This window comes from Anolis carolinensis, chromosome 2 (genome assembly GCF_035594765.1).
Source record: "Anolis carolinensis isolate JA03-04 chromosome 2, rAnoCar3.1.pri, whole genome shotgun sequence".
NCBI classification, from domain to species: domain Eukaryota; kingdom Metazoa; phylum Chordata; class Lepidosauria; order Squamata; family Dactyloidae; genus Anolis; species Anolis carolinensis.
The window spans coordinates 104,138,944-104,158,918 of record NC_085842.1 but is presented as its reverse complement, the minus strand read 5'-3'; the positions used below and the strand labels follow the sequence as shown (position 1 = coordinate 104,158,918).

At 39.1% G+C, this 19,975-nt stretch overlaps 1 protein-coding gene across 3 annotated transcripts in view; it reads left to right on the top strand.

The window, feature by feature from the left end:
- Positions 1–865: 865 nt before the first annotated feature.
- slc25a48 (solute carrier family 25 member 48) overlaps positions 866–19,975 on the top strand; it is a 30,087-nt gene continuing 10,977 nt past the window's right edge. Inside the window, exons 1-5 of one of the 3 annotated variants that reach the window (XM_003223950.4) lie at positions 866–1,236; positions 5,948–5,991; positions 12,709–12,780; positions 14,318–14,570; positions 17,921–18,178. In XM_003223950.4, coding sequence (XP_003223998.1) covers positions 1,191–1,236; positions 5,948–5,991; positions 12,709–12,780; positions 14,318–14,570; positions 17,921–18,178 — 673 coding nt within the window. In that variant the 5' untranslated portion in view covers positions 866–1,190. Of the gene's footprint in view, positions 1,237–5,947; positions 5,992–7,991; positions 8,308–12,708; positions 12,781–14,317; positions 14,571–17,920; positions 18,179–19,975 lie in introns of those variants that run through there. The other 2 variants (XM_008115521.3, XM_008115524.3) reach the window with 2 other exon arrangements.

Sequence of the window (19,975 nt, the reverse complement as noted above, 5' to 3'; positions counted from 1 at the left end):
CTTTTATTTAATTGAGCATTAAGGAGGAAACACACATCTTAATGATGCAATGCATTAAATCCAGACTAAGGCAAATTGAACTTAAATTCTATTAAGATCTATGTGTGGAGAGCCAACATGGTGTGCTGATTTGAGTGCTGGACTTGGATTCTGGGAGACCAGGATTCAAATCCCTGCTCAGCAATGGAAATCTCCTGGTTGACCTTGGGCAAATGACATTCTCTCAGCCTCAGATGAAGGCAGCAATAAACCCGCTCTGAAGAAATCTTGCCAAGTGATAGCGCTGCCTTAGAGTCATCACAAGTCAAAAACAACCAGGAGACTCAACAAAAACAACAAAATAAATGTGAAAAGTTAGCTGTGACTATAACATTGATTTCATTGAGGGTGAAATCAATTGACTGCAATTTGGATCCACCTTGTTGCTATTTAACCCAAAATGTCTTCTTGTCAGCTCTATCCAGACAATCATTTTCAGAAAAGTGACAACCTGCCAAGCACTTTTAAGACTAAAGTCTCTCACATTTTCTCATAGTTTAATAATCTTCATCCCAAGAATAAACCTCCTGAAGAACGGAGACTATTGCTCTACAAATCTAGTTTTTCCCCCACCCCTAAGCACCCCCCCCCCCCCCCGCAAAATATGCATGACTGTACAGGGTGCTTGCACTCTTGTCTGGTCAAATCTATTTCCATATATACATTTTTACTTTTTAGTTGCCGACCAAACACACATAGACACTGCACTTTGATCACCTATCAACCTCCCTTTTTGCAGAGAGGGAGAGAGAGAGACAAAGAGAGAGCTATTTGTATTAATTTGTAACATACCAGGACTATGCCAGCACCCTTGGGTTCTCGTTGCACTGTTCCTTTAAGCTCTGTGAGCATGATGTCATTATGAGTTTTGAAGGCACTTTTGAAAGAGAGAGAGAGAGAGAGAGAAGATGCAAGAGCTGGCTCAGTTTTGAAACTCTTGAAAGTTTTGAAGTTTTTGATAGTTGTCAAAGAAGCAAACTACTACTCTGCAGTCACTCTGGGACACTGTGGGATGTGGAAAAAAACAGAGTGAAAGAGACATATTCAGATTCTCTTGTGTTGCTTTGCTTGGTGCTGAAGGAGCTGAATGTGATCTGCAAGCTGCCCAAGAATAAAGAACTGCTTGAAATAACAATCACAATCACAATAATATGGGCAGCCTTCAGTTGGATGATTTTGTAGCTGGATGGGTAGGAGGTAAGTAACCCTTGCTGGGTAGGTTGCAAGGAAAGCAGAGGAATACTTATAAAGTGGATACATGTAGAGTTGAATAAGCTTTATGATCTTATCTGACAGCACACAGGACGTCCTATGCATTTCTCCACCCTGTGTGTGTATCATGTGTGTAATGTGGAAACAGTTTCTTCAAAATTAAGCCGTAATTGCAACTGTATAACATTAGATCTCCTTGCTATGGGTATACAGCCCTGTGGATATCAAAAATACTATATCCCAGGGAACAATTGGTTCAAGGAGGGAAATGTATTAACTAAGATTGCTCATATTATTCTACAATATTTCCCATGTCTCCGTATTGTGATTTAGTTTTTTAAAAAAACTCCCCAGATACTTTGATTGTGGAGACAAACACAGATGTTTAAACAGCTGGAACATTACACTGGCCAGTCAAAATGCACGATCCAGCCACTCCCTTCATGAACGAGAGCCTGATAAGGAACTATGGGTCACTGCCAGCACTCTTGATTGATTTTATCATCTTGCATATTTTCAGACAGTTCATCCTGTCAGATTCAGTCACAGAGCAGGGTGCTCTCCCTTCTCACAAACAGAAAGAGGAATATTTGCCTCTTTTCTACCTGCTGCTCTATGTGTATGTCTTCAAATGGCCTTCTGACTTATGGTGGAATTATACAACATTATACAGTGATTGAGCTCAATTTTCACAAATCTTTTCAGCACATTTTCCAGAAATTCTCATGTGTTTTCTGAGAATTTCTAATGAAACACTCAGGGTGCATCTATATTATAGAATTGTTGCAGTTTGATACTTTAACTGTCATGGCTCACTGCTATAGAACCATGAGAGTTGTAGTTTTATGTCATCTTTAGCCTTTGCTGACAGAGTCCTGGTGCCTTACCAAACTGCAACTCTCATGATTCCATATGGCAGCTAATTCTACAGTGTAGACAAGCCTTTCAACTACACAGGAATCACATATTTCATACTTAATTTTTGTTTCTATATTTGGGGTGAAAAAATATTCTTGACCCAGATCTAATTCAGGTTTATTACAATAACTGTCCAAAGAATAGATAAAATTATGAATATTATAATAAATATAATACTTATTTTGGTTTAAAACTGTAAATCACATAAAAAGTTTTGGAGCCCTCAGTGGGCAGTGGGTTAAACCCTTGTGCTGGCAGGACTGCTGACTTAAAGGCTGGATTGCTGACCTGAAGGTTGCTGGTTCGAATCCAACCTGAGGAGAGTGCAGATGACCTCCCGTCTGTCAGCTCCAGTTCCATGCGGGGACATGAGAGAAGCCTCCCACAAGGATGGTAAAAACATCAAAACATCCGGGCATCCCTTGGGCAACGTCCTTGCAGACGGCCAATTCTCTCACACCAGAATCAACTTGTAGATTCTGAAGTCACTCCTGACATGAGAAAAACAAAACTTTATAAGATATTTAGGCCAAATCATTTGTAGGCATCCAATAGTTCAAGGGAATAATTAAACATAAATTAAAATGAGCCATGAGATTTCATTATGAATTCTAATGGAATATTTCCATTAAGAGTGATGTCTACTCTTTCCTTGTGTTTCTATATTTTTTATCTGAGATTTATCAAGTCCCCTCCCTGTCCATCAGTAGAGCTTAGAGTGGACCAAATGTTCTGCTTTTCCCAAGATGAGCAAACCTTGAATCATGGTTTAATTTGAATGCCAGTTCACTCTTGTAAACAAGTCAGTTTAAGGATTTAATTTTAAGAACACAGGGCAGGACCTTGATGCAAGATTTGTCTGAAGAATATGCAGTTGTCAGCTAACTGGTTCATCTTTACCCATTTAATCCATCTATACCCCCAATGGGTTGTCCTCAGTGTTGCTAACTGAATCAGTTTACTTCTCTGCCAACATATACAGAAAAGAGAGAAATATGAAAAGTAAGCCATTTTTAATTTAAAAATAATCATTGAGAAATTTCAGATTAGAAAAAATGAGGTATGGGGGGGGGGATATCAAAAATCAAATGCTTCCTTCACTTTAACTCAGAGGTTCTCACATGTTTTCAGCTCCAGAGTCTTTTTTGAAGCAAGTTGCTCATGGAGCCTCAAGAAATGTTTATATATTATAATATATTATATATAATGTATATATATCAGGCATGGGCAAACATTTTGATGCGGGCCAATGGCAGATGAATGAAGAATGTTCCTTGGCTGACTGCATTTGCTTGTATGAACCTTCCCAGGCCATGAGACCTTCGGGAGAGGCCCTTCTCTTGATCTCAAGGGGTAATTCAGGGGGTGCTGTGAGTTTTAAAAGCCATTTTAGTGTATTTACTGTATTTTAATTTTGTTTTACCGCACTTTTACTATTTAATTGCTTTTAAACTTTTGTACTGCATCTTTCAAACTTGTCTAATGTGGAGCGTTAGCCGCTTTGAGTTCCCATGGGGAGAAAGGCGGGGTATAAATAAAGAAAATAACAACAACAACAACAACAACAACAACAACAACAACAACAACAACAAAATGTGTGTGAACTAACTGAAAAAAACCCTTCCTGCCATGCAGGAAAGGCACAATCAAAGCACCACAACAGATGGCCATCCAGCTTTTGTATTATTATTATTATTATTATTAACAACAACAACAACAACAGGAATAAGAGCAACCCCAGGGGTAATCCAGTCCAACCCCCATCTGTCATTCAGTAAAAGCACAATCAAAGCAAACAGGTGGCCACCCAAGCCTTTGCAATACTAATACTACTACTACTACTACTACTAATAATAATAATAGAAACCCCAGGGGCCATTCAGTTCTATCATGCAGGACAAGCACAATTAAAGCACTTCATGAGCAGTTGGAGGGAAACAGGGTTTTGGAAGCAAGCAAGGCGAGGAGGAAAGGATTTGGGCAGTTAAGAGCAGCAAAAAAAAGGGCTTTTAGCAGTGAGGGAGACGAGGGAAAGGCTTTTGACCACAGGGGAGGCAGGGGAAAGGCTTTTGGCAGTGAGGGAGATGAGGAAAAAAGGCTTTTGGTGGCAGGAGAGACTGGGAGAGGAGCAGGAAAGAGGAGGGAAACCTTGGAGGGGAGGAGGAGGAGGAAAGCGGAGTGCTCCAAGGGTTCCGTGGAGCACACTTTGAGAATGGCTGCTTTAACTTATTGCTAGTAAGGACTGACTACAAAGAACCAACTGACTTCACCTTCTAATTATCTCTACGCCAAATCTCCTATGATTTTTGCAGTAATTGCAAAAGTGACATTAAGTGGACATCAGTGTGTATGAGTGGACTTTACTTGTCACTACCTGTGAGCTGCTTTTCTCCATCTTAGAGGTTATAGTTATTTTAACACTACGATATAGTATTTGGCAGGAAACCAGAGATAAAGCTCATGCAGGATCTAAGTTTTTATTTATTCTTCTGGAAGAAAGAAAAGCTAAGACAATGTATTTCTACAACACAGAGGCTTTTTGTGGGAGGCTTTTCTCATGTCCCCGCATGGAGCTGGAGCTGATAGAGGGAGCTCATCCATGCTCTCCCTGGGTGGGATTCGAACCTGGCAGCCTTCAGGTCAGCAACCCAACCTTCAAGTCACAAGGCTTTAACCCACTACTCCACCGGGGGCTCCTACTCCTAACTACTCCTGGTAGAAGCATACCATAGAATTGCACTGGAGGACCACAAAAATGCCTAGAGAGAATACCTCTCTAGTGTTTCTAGTTTCTCCAGCACAACTGTATGGTCAGCTTCAGGTAGAATTGTGCTGGAGGACCCAGCAAATGCCTAGAGATTACATTTTTTTTCAGACTTGCATAACTTAAACTATGGGTTCTGTTCCATGAATATGGGGAACCTACTGTATGTGTACATATTTCTAAACAGCATAGATGTCAGATACATAGGCTTCTGTAACCACTTAGCTAACATTATATGTTATTTTAATAAAATCAATCTAGGAATGTTCTTAAGAGCTCAGTACAGGTTGATTGAAAATTCTTTCTTAAATCCCTGGACGCCAGAGTGGCTCGATTCTGCATCCCATCCTGAGACTGGCCTGGGGCTGATCTGGCAAAATTGGACCACTGAGACCCTTGCTTTCCTCAGGAATGATCAATCAGAAACATGAATAAATATTAAGATAACTATGGTTGTTCAGCCCTCCAAGGAATAATAAAGACAGACTTTAATCTATTAAGTCCACATTTACTTGGGAGTAAGCTATACTGAACACATACATATTGTCCTTCCAAAAGACTTTGGATTCTTCAATGATGATGCCTCCTGCTGCAAGGACTTAAATGTAGGCAAAATTACCAATGTGAGGTCCCATATTGAAAAACAGTTCCAAGCTTCATTCTGAATCCTTTGTCTGTATCAGTGTGTGGAACCTACTGCTGAAATGAAGCTCTACGTTGCTCCTAATGCCAGATGGGCCGATGTAATTGGGGTCCAACAATATCTGAAGCTTCCTAGGGAATACCATCTTCTCCATCCTTCATCTTCATGAGACAGTCTACAGAAACAATTGTTTTGTGTTGACATGCAATTCCCACTGTGTGCTCTAGCAGTGAACTTTTGAGTCACACTATTTCCTCCTTTTTGCCAAAGATGTAGTTAGCTGAGATGGCAGATTTTCCATGAAGTTAGGAGCAAAATATTTTATTTTGGAATTGTTTGCTTTTATGCAGTGAATTTATTTTAATCTTCAGGAGCTGCAGCTGTAATTGTGGGACATCCTCTGGATACAGTAAAGGTAAATAACATTGTATATAAGAAATTTGGTTTAATATATACACATATTAATAACAGTTTGTTTTTATAGCACTCCATTGGACTAGTTGTAGTGAAATATATTTAATAAATGATGGAGCCCAGAAAAAAAATCAGTTTTATTCTAGTGACATTTAAATGGACCTTTAAATATTCATGAGATTAATCTTTGGTGTATCATAGGATTTTGCAAAAGTGGCCCTTGAGATATTGCTGCAAGCCCTAGCTAACATAGCCCATAATGAGAAGTACTTGGGAGTTATAGTCTGAAGACATCTGGGGGACCATACTTTGCTCACATCTGGTCTAACAGGAGAGTTCTCACAACTTTAAACTTAAAGGGACAGGAAAGTTACTCTTTTTCTGTAGATCAGTTTTACACTATCAGTAATTTAGAGTTACTTGGAAGGAATTTTGAGACTACTTAATAATACATTGTATGGAAGGTTTTTTTAGCTTTTGTCACCCATCTCCCAATAAGGGTTATAAAAACAGCAGATGAATGTCATCAATGGACTTTACACAGTCCACTCCATTTTGCTATTGTGGGTACCAATTTTGCCCATTACCATTTTTAAACACCTGCAGGAGAGACATTGAAGAAATAATAAATGATAAAAAGACCTGCCATAAGGAGAAGTGAGTATTAGTGCCTGATGTAAAGAGCAATTGTAATGATTGTGTGACTTCATATCAAAGGGTTTTCTTGGCAAAATTGGTCCAGATGGTGTTTGCATTTCCCTTCAAGGAGGAGAGCGGAGCACCGGCATTGGCCCGCTGCCCCCCCCCCCCCCGCATTTACCATGGAGGCTGGAAAATCCAAATGCTGGACCTCATCAATGTGATGAGGTCCATATTCCAACAATCAGATCACCACACTGGCTCTGCAGAACAATTAGTGTATTAATAGTGTAGTATATTCTCAATATATTATGGAATGCTAATATAGTACACTGATGATGTAAAGCGTAACTAATATATAACTTCTTGTTTATTATAACTTAATATATAATTCACTAAAATTTATTACAACTTTGTATTATTAACATTCTCAGGTGTTATGCTGTCACTGATCAGATCCATATCTCTTTAAGTATCTTCAAAAATACATGTAAGATAACAACCTTGATGAAATGATGTAGATTTAGATGGAGATGACTTGAAAAATGCCTGTATGTTGCTTGAGTCATTTAAAAATGTACTTAGGTCAGGTTAGCCATGCTGAAGTCCCACTAAAATGAGGAGTACTCATTTTGAGGAGTTTCAGGGCACAATGAAGAAAAGAACAAAAATGTACCTGAACCTAGCTCCAGATTTAGAAAAAGTTTCCAAAAGTAAATTTGGAGTCATTTCTTTTCTCTCTACACAATTACAACACTTTGATGCCATTAGACTATCTATTCTATTTTAAGGAATCCTTGCATTTTATGGTTTTGTGAGGTATTCTGAATTTTCTGCCTGAGAGCTCTAGTGCCTCACTAAACTACACATCTCAGGATTCATTGAATACAGCCACTGCAGTCAAAGGGATATCAAACTAATACATTTGTGCTCCATGAAAGAAGCCCTTAGTTTTGGCATTGTGACTTTTGCAGTGCATAAGCTGTTGCCTATTGTCAGAGGCAGGATATGGCAGAAGACTGATCCAGTATAACACTTGCTGGGTTCCCATGAACGGGGATGTGGCCGTGGGTACCTAGTGATCTTAAAGTTAAAAGAAACACCCAAGTACAGTGTTTGGTTGAATGCATCTTCTTCCTGTACTAACTGTGCCAAAGTACTAATCGCATTTGTGTATTTAGAATTTTCTGTGCTATCCGTGAATTTCTCTGGAAGCTCCAAAGGAATATGTGCCTCCCAGTTCTGGCAAATGGATAGTTTTACTGTCATTGCTGGTGGTGCGTGCTATGAGGCAACAATGGATCTTCTGGGAACATTTTTGCTACGTTTTCTACATTTGCCTGAGCACTGCCAAGAAACGGGCGACACATCTTTCAGTACTTAAAAGACAACTGTCAAGCTGGCACTTTCTTTGCCCTTGGACCTGGAGGCAGCGGGGGAATAGCAACCAGGCAGCTTTGTTACATGTCCAAATCAGTAGGGGGAAGGGGGAAAGGTCTCAAGCAGTGCATTAAGAAGTGGAGTCATACAGTTATTCAGTACTTACTGATGAACATAGTAAAAGCGCATCCTGAGGAATAAGGGAGTAAGAATGGAGAACAGTGCTGAATAGCTGATCGCATTGTTGGTGAATTCTGTTCCAGTACAGCAGGTTTCTTCAAACCAACAAGTAAACCATGTAAGCCATGCTTAAATTGTGTACTTCAGTCACTTTGCAAACTTTGAGCCCAGCAAGAGTTCGGCCAGTGCCGATTTCAGTGAATGAAACAGGAATATGATGGTCAGTGAGCAAGAGGAATTTGAAAGGTGACGTAAACATGTCCTGGATTTTAATGTAGCTGAACTAGATTACTCTTATGGTTTACATCTGTGGATGTTTAACCATAGGTTTTCACATAACACTTAGCATAGATATACATTATTCATCTTGAAAAACAATGTGATACTTTATCCTGACATTCAACAGCTCATAAAGTAATTTGCTAAATGACTGGTTACATTACGGCTGGAGGCAAAGGTTGACACAGAGGTAAAATGGTATTTTCTAACAATACTGGTGGGTTGAATACATTGAAGTTATGTTAATATAATGTGAAGGATAATAATTATTTGTTTGAGGTAAACATGAGGGAATGCAGACTAGAGTGGAGGTGACATTTATGAAGATGTCACATGATATATGGAATCCGTATACAGTAATTGCATATCTTTCAACTCAGGCTGTCATTTGTTTACATTACAACAGAAGTAAATGCATTTCTGAAGTAAATATCTAATACAATTAGCTACTAGTGTAAAAAGGTATACAGGAATGTTTTGATTCCTCAAATTCTGTAAAACTGACTGGCTTCTACAGTAACAGAAATAGTACAACTGTAATTCAGGAATTACCTAAACAGATATTTGGTAGCAAGTATAATAATAATAATAATAATAATAATAATAATAATAATAATAATAATAATAATAATAATAATAATGCGGTTTTCTGGCATTGTATATTTCTGCCACTTCTGTGGCTGTTCATTTGTATATTGATTCTGTAGCCCACTTGTCGATGGATGTCCAGAATCAGCAGCATCCACCTTTTTATCCTGGGCGACGACCGAGCCAGTATAGACTTCGTTTTGGTTTGTTTCTCCATAATTCTAATGGGTTAGGTGCTCTTAGTTCCACTCTTCAGCTGAGACCTCTCTGGCTTGGTTGGACCTACCGGTAGTTACATTACCACCAGCACAACAAGGTGGCACCTATGGGAGGTGGTGATCCCGACAAACCTGCAAAGGTAATGGAAAATGAACACACAAAGATACTGTGGGACTTTCGAATCCAGACTGACTAAGTTCTGGAACACAACACACTAGACATCACAGTCGTGGAAAATAAAAAGCTGTCGCCATACCAGGGGACAGTCAGATTGATGAAAAACAACAGGAAAAACTCAGCCGTTATCAGGACCTCAAGATCGAACTTCAAAGACTCTGGCAGAAACCAGTACAGGTGGTCCCCGTGGTAATTGGCACACTGGGTGCTGTGCCAAAAGATCTCAGCCGGCATTTGGAAACAATAAACATTGACAAAATTACAATCTGTCAACTGCAAAAGGCCACCTTACTGGGATCTGAACACATCATCCAAAAATACATCACACAGTCCTAAACACTTGGGAAGTGTTTGACTTGTGATTTTGTGATACAAAATCCAGCATATCTATCTTGTTTGCTATGTCATACAATATAATAATAATAATAATAATAATAATAATAATAATAATAATAATAATACTTTTATCCTGCTTTTCTCCCACAAATGGGACTCAAAGCGGCGTACATAAGACCGCAACCAGTACATAATACAGAACCACTTATCCCACAACCCAACATATGAACAATAAAACACACATTGTATAAACCCAAATTCCAAAAATATAAATAAGCATAAAACACATATATCACTGTTAGTTTACAAAACTCTACACCTCCAGCCACTGAGGTAATCCTAACATTAAAACATAAGCTGAACAATTCAGAACACCATAATTCTGGCCCTGCTTAGGTCTTGTAGACTCAGGGCTGTGGCTTCCTTGAGTGACTCTATCCATTTGTAATGTGGTCCTCCTCCTTTCCTATTGCTTTCCACCTCACCATGTATTATTGTCTTTTCTAGTGAGTCATGTCTTCTCATTATATGTCCAAACTATGACAATCTCAGTTTAGTCATCTTGGCTTCTACAGACAGTTCAGGCTTTATTTGCTCAAGGAGTCATGTATTTGTCCTTTCAGTACTCCACAATATCCATAGAACTCTTCTCTTTCAAAGGAGTTTATTTTCTTCCCATCAGCCTTTTTCACTGTCCAGCTTCCACTGTTCTAAATCACAGAATTCAGAAATTATATGGTGTGGACAATCCTAAATTTAAAGACATTGCTAAGTTCTTTCATAATTACCATTCTAGCCTTACTCTAGTCTGAGTCTTCTGATTTCTTGATTCCATTTTAATGAATGACTGAACCAAGGCATGGAAAATCTTGAAGAATTTAATGTTTTCATTGTCTGTTTTAAAGTTATGTAAATTGGCTGAAGTCATTAATGTTTAACGGTCAACTTGCCTTTATCCCTTCTTCCTTGACTTTCTTCAATAATTACTCCAAGCTTTTGTTATTTTCTGTTCCTCATCTTTCCTCATGTAGGGGGTGCAGTGGCATAACAGGTTAAACCACTAAGCTGCAGAACTTACTGACCAGAAGGTCAGTGGTTTGAATCCGCGGGACAGGGTGAGCTCCCATTGCTAGCCCCAGCTTCTGCCAATCTAGCAGTTCAAAAACATGCAAATGTGAGAAGTTCAATAGGTGCCACTTCGGCAGGAAGGTAACGGCACTCCATGCAGTCATGCTGGCCACATGACCTAGGAGGTGTCTATGGACAACATCGGCTCTGCCGTTTAGAAATGAAGATGAGCACCACCCCCCAGAGCTGGACCTGACTAGACTTAATGTCTAGGGGAAACCTTTACCTATTCACATGATAGACTGTCACTCATGGCTGAGTATGATTGTCTTCTAAGGGTAGAATCTTGGCAATGGGACTGTAAGTGACTGCAGAGACCTATTCTGAATTGGCATGAACTATCAAAATTTCTCCCTTTCTCCCTCTATTCATGCCTTTTCAAAATCCATAGTACTGTTGGCAACAGCTGACCTGTAGTGTTCTGTTTGTCATTTGCATATTTTAAATTGTTGATATCTTATTTCAATGTTCATAGCTCCTTCCTTCAAGTCTAATCCTGCTTTACATATATGTTCTGCATACAAGTTAAACAAATAGGATAACGTGCAGCCTTGCCTGATCATCTTGCCAATTGGAAACTATTCTGTTTCTTTGTATTTTGTTCTAACAATAATCTCTTGTCCTATAGGTTATTCATCAGGACAATCAAATACTGTGGCACAGACATTTCTTTAAGAGTAGTCTATATACATTATTTATACAGTCAAAGACATTGCTGTAATGTATAAAGAACAAGCTGCTTTTATTACAGCATTGAATCCTGGTGTTTTATTTTCTCAAGTACTCTGAGTGCAGCTTCTCCCTCATTTTCTAAAATTGTCATCCTTTCATCTCCTTTGTTTAGTTCCACTAGTGTATCGTTCCCATTATTTCTTTTTTGCACTTTGACATGTGAAGTACTCTGCAAATTTTTGTGTAGCAACTCACTCTCGGTTCTCTTTCATTGTTGTATTCTTTAATTTCTCTGCATTGATTATTATTGTAGTTCACGTTGTTTCTGTGCACAAGTCATTGAACAGTTGCATTCTAGTTTCTGAATATATTTTTATAATCTTTTACTTTTGTTTTTCATTTGTCATCAAATAATGACATCAAATAATGGCTACAGATAATGCCTTTTCACATTCCTCTTTGTCAGTTTGGCTTATTACTAGAAACCTAGATTACATCAAGAAGATATCTGATTGGCTTATATCTATCTCATCTTTCTCCTAACAATGGGAGCCCAATTTTATGGAAAACAATTCAAATTCAAAGCTCTACAAAATCATTAATAAAAGTATAAAAGTATATAAAAAGCAACTAAATAATTTATAATGTTGAAACTTTAAATATTAAAACATTAAAATTGATTATGAGCAAATCCTAAAAATAGCACCACTGGACTCAGTGAGATTAATTTAGAAGAAAGTAAAAAATTCTGCTCATTTCATAAATCTTGACAGAATTACTTTAGATTTAGTTCATAGGATTGCAAAAGAAGATTTGGGAACTATCAATAACAAATCAGGAGCTACTGGTCTAAACCGGCATCCTGCAGAAGTATCTTATTTTCTATATGTAAAACATGTTGATGATAATGAAACCATAGTGTGGTTCAGATCTGTCTCTGGCAATGCAAACACAGAAAAGAATGTACAATATGTCTTTTGTCCTCTTGCCTTGAACATTTTTAAAGAACAAAGCAAAAATTATAGTAAAATAAAAGTATGCATTGTTTGTAAAGCATGGGCTCTTATTCAATTTGAAACATACAGTTTTAATTATATTTCATAATGGTGTTTTTCTGCAGACCCGTTTACAAGCTGGACAAGGCTATGGCACCACTTTTAACTGCGTCCTCACTGTATACAAAAATGAATCTGTAAGTACATTATTTTGTCTGACAGAATACCAAGACAGAAAAAGAAGAAAGATTTAAATATGAGCATTGATTAGTTAACTTTTGTGGTTTTGTCTTTAACCATCAAGTAGTTTTGATTTGGATGTGGGATTTCTTTAAACTAGTAAAGTTTCTGTAAGAACACTTCTAGGGCCTTTCTACACAGCCATATGACCCAGAATATCAAGACAGATAATCCACAATATCTGCTTTGAACTGTATTATCTGAGTCCATACTGCCATATAATCCAGTTCAATGTGTATTTGATACAGCTGTGTGGAAGGGGACCTATTTCATCATCATCTTTTTTATAAAAGATATTTCAGTTATATATGCCAACAAACAGTATCAGGTATGTGCTGGATTTGGGAAAGTTTGCAATTGCAAGTTGGTTTGTGCCTTGGCACCAGATGTTTATTGAATTCAATAAAATACACCTCTAATTGAAAGAACATTCTTATGGCCCTTCCACACAGTCATATAACCCAAAATATCAATCGTCCACAAAAACATAAATCATCAGCTTTTTTACTGAGTGAATATTTAGACCTGGTTTTCCCCAGTTCCAGTTTTATACTTAATCAATTACATCCTACCACCTTAGACACAGCAGTTACAAACTGAATTTCTCTCATCATACGGTAACTACAGGCATCTTCATATCTGGGATTTTGAAACAAGGTTTTTCAAAACATAGAATCAAGCATTAGAATGCTGAAATGTATGGATTTCCTTGCAGTAAAATGCTACCAGTGTAATATTCTGGTTTTAGGCAGGCTTGAACTTCTATTAGAATAAGAATTGGCCTGTATATTTAGGCCCCTTCTACACTGCCATATGATCCAGATTATCAAAGCAGATAATCCACATTATTTGCTTTGAACTGGATTATGAGTCCACACTGACATATAATCCAGTTCAAATCAAATAACCTAGATTTTATATGGCAGTGTAGAAGGGGCCCCAGAGGCATTACTGTGTGTATGCATGTAATGGAATGGGTAGTAAAAGATATTTGATACATTTTGTGGTAGGAACATCAGGTACTTCTCAGAATCAGCAAGCTTTCCATGTATGATACCTGTACAGCTATCAAAGGCCATTCTGGCAGTACCAAATTATTAGAGGTCAGATATCTCATTTTCTGAAGTACATCCTTTCCTCAATGAGATGCACCTGCAAGAACCATTTAACTTTCACCATTAGCAATTGTTTTAGTAGTAATTATTACCTGGTGAATGAATTACCTGGTCTTAAACAAAGTATGTGTCCCAACCAATCACTGCCTTCCTTCTATTTTGGTAATTTTAAAATGACTACAACCTTATAGAGACAAACTTTTTTCCATTCAAGGACTGAGAGAAAATGTGTTCTAATAAATACGTGAGAGAAATGTAGTGTACTGAACATAAATGTACCTGGAAATGTAAGATTAAAGTATGAAAAGAAAAGAAAATGCCTTCTTAAAGGAATAATCCAACCCATTTTTATTAATAGTTTATTCTATTTCATCTGTAGATTGCTGGTTTCTTCAAAGGAATGTCTTTCCCACTAGTTAGCATTGCTGTCTACAATTCAGTGGTATTTGGTATCTTCAGCAATGCCCAAAGGCTCATTAGCCAATATCGCTATGCAAATCCTAATCATCCACCAGCACTTGCAGACCTGGCTTTAGCAAGCATGGCAACAGGAGCAGTTTCAGTAGGAATTGGTGGACCAGTTGACCTGGTAAAGATAAGACTACAGATGCAGACTCAAACATTTCTTGCAGGTAAGATTCTACCATTTTTGTTAAAGGTAACTGTTTTAATTTGTTTATTTATGTATTTTGTATCAAAAAGCACTGCATAAATTAATATAAAACTGATAAAAATAGGAGCACAAGCAGCTAAATATCTTTTGACCAAAAACGGGCAACAGTGACCGCCTTGTCTGTAGCCTCAAACAATTCTTCATCTGTACATGAGGCAGGGCATTGCAGACAAGCATACAGATACGGAGTTGTCTGTTCTGTTCCACAGTCACACAAGATAGAGGATTATTTAAGGTAGTGCCATTTTCCCAGGTTGTCTTTTGATCTGCCCACTCCACTTCTGAATCTGTTCAGGGACTTCCAAGTTGCCTGTTCTTGGTATGCTCCTGGAAGTAGACCCTTGTGGGGGGCCATCCAATCAGGATTTCCTGGTTTAGTTGCCCAGAGGGAGACTCTTGGTGTTGCTGGGGGAACTTTAAGAAAAGTGGTGGTTCTCATCCAGCTTTTCCTTGATTTGTGTCTACTGGGAGAAGGCTGATAGCCATGCAGTGGATGGCTTTCACAGTGTTCAGCCTTATTTCTCCCACAGTTAGCAGCAACTTCCACTTGCACATCGGGGGAGGGGGGGGGATGGCAGCTAGCTTGTAGATTTTATCAACAGGTGTAGATTTGAGACATCCTGTGACTATTCTGCATGTTTCATTCAATGTTATGCTCACCTGCTTTGCATGGGCAGACTTGTCCCAAACAAGGTAGGCACATTCAGCAGTTAATCTGTTTTAGTATAAAAAGAGAAAGGAAAAAATCAGCACAAGTCACAATCCACTTCTAAACTTTTGATTCTTATTTTGATCTTCTGTTTCATAATGCCATCATGGCAATGCTGAGGTAAGTGATCAACCAACACATAGCTCTGTACATAATTGTTGGTATATTGCCACAAAAAATACCGGCCCTATATCCTCCAACAAGTACAATGATGTTTCCATTAACAATGTTATTACTAAAGTGTCTTGTTTTGCGGGAGCTTTGTTTGTTTTGTGTGTGCGCTAGTTTGTTTTGCTGAAAATAGCTTGTGTGTCAATCACAGTGCCTGTCTGTATCCTTGAAGGCCTCTTCTTTCTTTTAACAATGAACATCTAGATATAGCTAACCTCTAAGCAATGTAGCCAATCTTGCCTCAAGCCAATTATTGAAGGGGAAAAAAAATTTCATCTTGGTAGAACGATGATACTGTTTTGAACTTTTTGGAATGATCTAATCTTGACAGAGCATTGACTTATTAATTTTAGCAGAAGACACATTGCTATCCTGCTTTGATGTTCCATAGATTTAAGACTTTCTGGAGAGAGGGACAAAAAAGGCTTTCAAAGTGAATGTAACATTTATATTTAAATAAATAAATACATAACATTTATATTTAAACAGCTTCACAATGTTCTCACATATAATAATGACATAGATCATGGTTAATTCTCATTTTATGGATAGGAATACGGCTTCTTAGAGAAAAAAATTGCAGAAACGCGCAATCTGGTAGCTGCCTATATATAGCCTGGGACTTGTGTCCTTTGTGCTTGATTCAATATATGATTTTTCAATGGAAGAAATCAAGGTAAGAGCTCTAACCTTTGTAGCTTCCCACTCGCTTTTGTATTCCTCTTTTAGGAGTGCCCATTGAACATCTATCTGAAAACTCATTTTCTATCTTCAGTGGTCTGAGCCATCTTCACTGGATTCCATAGGGTTATTCAAACCCATGCCTGCGAGTATTAAATTTTGGTGATTACACCAAAAATAACAGCTATTATGTAAAAGCAGACTAACACAGTTACAATTATCCATCAGGGAAATCATTTATTTGGTTCAGCTACCCCATTATTTAAAAGCAGCACGCACGCACACAGACACACACACACACACACACACACACACACTTTTTAACACAGTTATCACAATCTGTTTGAGAGTTCCCATATTTGATTTAGATTGCACGTCATTTTGAAACAGGGTTTTATATACCATTCAACCTTTTAATCAAAACAATATTTAAGTTGACAAATTTTGAGCCCCCAGTGATGCCACATAAGAACATAAATAGAACTGTGCTTGTCTATACCAATAATTCACCTAATTCTGCCACTATTTCTTCATAGTGACCAACTAGTATGCTACTGCATAAACAAAAATAAATGTTTTAGTTGGGTAATATAGAACCTCATAGCCAGAATGTTAATTCAACATACAATACAATTCAAGCAGTTCTTTGTATTCCCCCTTCCTCCCTGCAATTATTGTTCACGGGTGAATCTCTTCCACTTACGACCTCATCAGATTGGCAAATTTCCCCATCATATAACACTTTGCTGATGCAGTCAGCACAGAACCTGCCGGATCTCATCACATGACGCACAGCTACTTCCAGTGTGGACCCATAATGGCTGCATAAGCAAAGTGTTCTGTGACAGGGAACTCTGAATATGGGAGATTGCCCGTGTTCAGACAGAAAATGCTGGGAATGGAATGGGAGCAAGCCAGAAAGGTATGCTTTCCAGGGTGTGATGGGCAAGTAGGTGATGCAGGCAATGCAGGACATTGAGTGACGGATTTGCCCCACTGCCCTACGGATTCCTCCGCTGTCCTTTGCATCAAAGGCCTCCATGTGATGTGGTCCATAATGAACCAATATTCTGGCCCACAGGTGGAAACCCTTGAGATGACAGGAGATAAATCATGTGGCCAGATGCCCCTGCATAGTCATCCACTGTCCACAGGGAGAACCAAATGGTGTGCCAAGCCTTCTTTGGCAAACACCCAAGTGGTTTAAGGTAATCCCCATACTTGCCAATACTTAGATGGAGCACTGGCATTTAATATTCCAGATCCAGAACCCATGTCAACCACTTTCCAAAAGTTGTGACAAAACAGAGATGATTCCTAGATAACACCACCAACACCAGCCCGGACAGCAGTCTCCCCTCTGGACCACTTTGGTCGTGCTTCCCAGCCAATGAGGTCAAACAGAGTTTGAACATTTTGATACTGGAAGAGAAGGGGGGGGGAGAGAATTTCAGTGAACATGACTAGACTTGTTTTCTGTTTCATATTATGCAGCACACAAAAATGAAACACACAGAGACAGTAACATTTTAAAGGATTTTAAATTATTCTTGGACTCTTTAACTTCTTTGGAGGCTTTTAAACAGAGGCTGGATGGCCATCTGTCGGGGGTGCTTTAAATGCGATTTCCTGCTTCTTGGCAGGGGGTTGGACTGGATGGCCCATGAGGTCTCTTCCAACTCTACTATTCTATGATTCTATGATTCTATGAATCTGAATTTTGAGCTTGTTTTTATTTGATTCTACAGCCAACCTAGGGTTAAAGCAAAGGACAACGGGATTCTCACTACAGACTGCCTACAGAGGTCCAGTTCACTGTGTTGGCTCTATCCTCCAACAGGAGGGTTTAGCGGGATTATACCGAGGTTCTTCTGCAATGATTCTGCGTGACATTCCTGGATATTGCCTCTACTTCATCCCTTACACATTTCTTTGTGGATGGATCACTCCAGAGGGATGTCATTCTCCTAGTCCCTTTTCTGTATGGATGGCTGGGGGCATTGCAGGTATGACGAAAGACATAATCACATTGAGGTCCTTGATGCGAGGAATAGCAGGGGGGGGGACATAAGGCAGTGGGGCAAATCGTGGGGCAGTGAGGCAAATCTGTCACCCAGCACCTCACATTGCCCGTACCACCTGCTTACCCATCACTATGCTTTCCACCGTGATCCCGCATTATCCCAATGATTCCTAATCTGACTAAGAGGAGTCTTCCATGTTCAGGTTTCGCCCTCCTACCACCCTTCCTTGATACAGCCAGTATGGAGCCCCACTGGAACTAGGGATGAGATCTGGCAGGCTCCATGCAAGCTGTGTAGAGGAAATGTCCTACAACGGAGAATTAAGATAATGTGGGGAGGTCAAAACTTTCCTTCACTAGAAGGAGATGCTTTTATATTACATTTAAGCAGCTTTGCCCATATTCTTCCTATAAAACTCTCTTTTTATGTAGTCAACCTTCCTTTTGTGATGTAGTCACTTTTCCTGACCCTGCTGCCTCCTTTTCCTTTCTTCTGCTCATTAGCTTTTTCTTTGCTTTTTTATCCCTCTTCTCTTCCCAGTTTTCATTCTCTTGCTCTCATTTCCATATCCTCCCTCACTCCTATCATTTCTTCCTGCTTTATTGTCCAACTCTCAGATGCCTCATCTCAAAGGATCCTTCTATTTGGACTGGGAAAATATATGGAGGAAAGGAAATGGAACAAAACAGTTACGATTTTAATTGTAAACCTCATTCAAAACTATGCTTAGGCTACTGATTGGGACTTGTTACAGGAGTGGTTCTTAACCTGTGGGTCCCCAGATGTTTTGGCCTTCAACTCCCAAAATTCCTAACAGCTGGTAAACTGGCTGGGATTTCTGGGAGTTGTAGGCCAAAACACCTGGGGACCCACAGGTTGAGAACCACTTTGTTACAGGGATCATATAAACAACACCCCAGCCCCTGCTCCATTTCTGGGCACAATTCAAAGTGACCCATAAAGATTCACACGTCTTGGTTCCAAACTATCCACAAGGCCATATCTCCCTGCATGAGCATGCCCAAGCTTTAAGATATTTTGAGAGAAGAATTTTTCTCAGTCCCACCACCACCCCAGGCATCTTTAGCTAGGACAAAGGAGAGGGCCTTTCTCCCAGTAGGTTCAACTTTCCCCCTCCCTGTTCTCCTTTCTCTTTTTATTCAGGCAGGTCTTGGGCTTATAATTCATATGTCAGGTCTTTCAGTGGAGCTTTGCTATGTTTTAATTATGTTTTATATTGTTTTATAATTTTGTGTTTTTAACCTAACAATTTAGTTGATTTTTAACTTTCATACACACACACACACACACACACACATATATATAGGTAAAGGTTTTCCCCTGATGTTAAGTCCAGTCATGTCTGACTCTGGGGGTTGGTGCTCATCTCCATTTCTATGCCGAAGAGCCGGCATTGTCCATAGACACCTCCAAGGTCATGTGGCCGGCATGACTGCATGGAGCGCCGTTACCTTCCCACCAGAACGGTACCTATTGATCTACTCACATTGGCATGTTTTCGAACTGCTAGGTTGGTAGAAGCTGGAGCTAACAGCGGCCGCTCCCGCCGCTTCCGGGGTTTGAATCTGGGACCTTTCGGTCTCCAGCTCAGTGCTTTTACACACTCCGCCACCGGGGCTCATATATATATATATATATATATATATATATATATATATATATATACACATACTCTTTCTAGTTTTTGCTTGCAAACCACCTTGGATTCTGTACAAGAAGAAAGGAAAGGGAAATAAACTGTGGAACACTGGGAGGTGG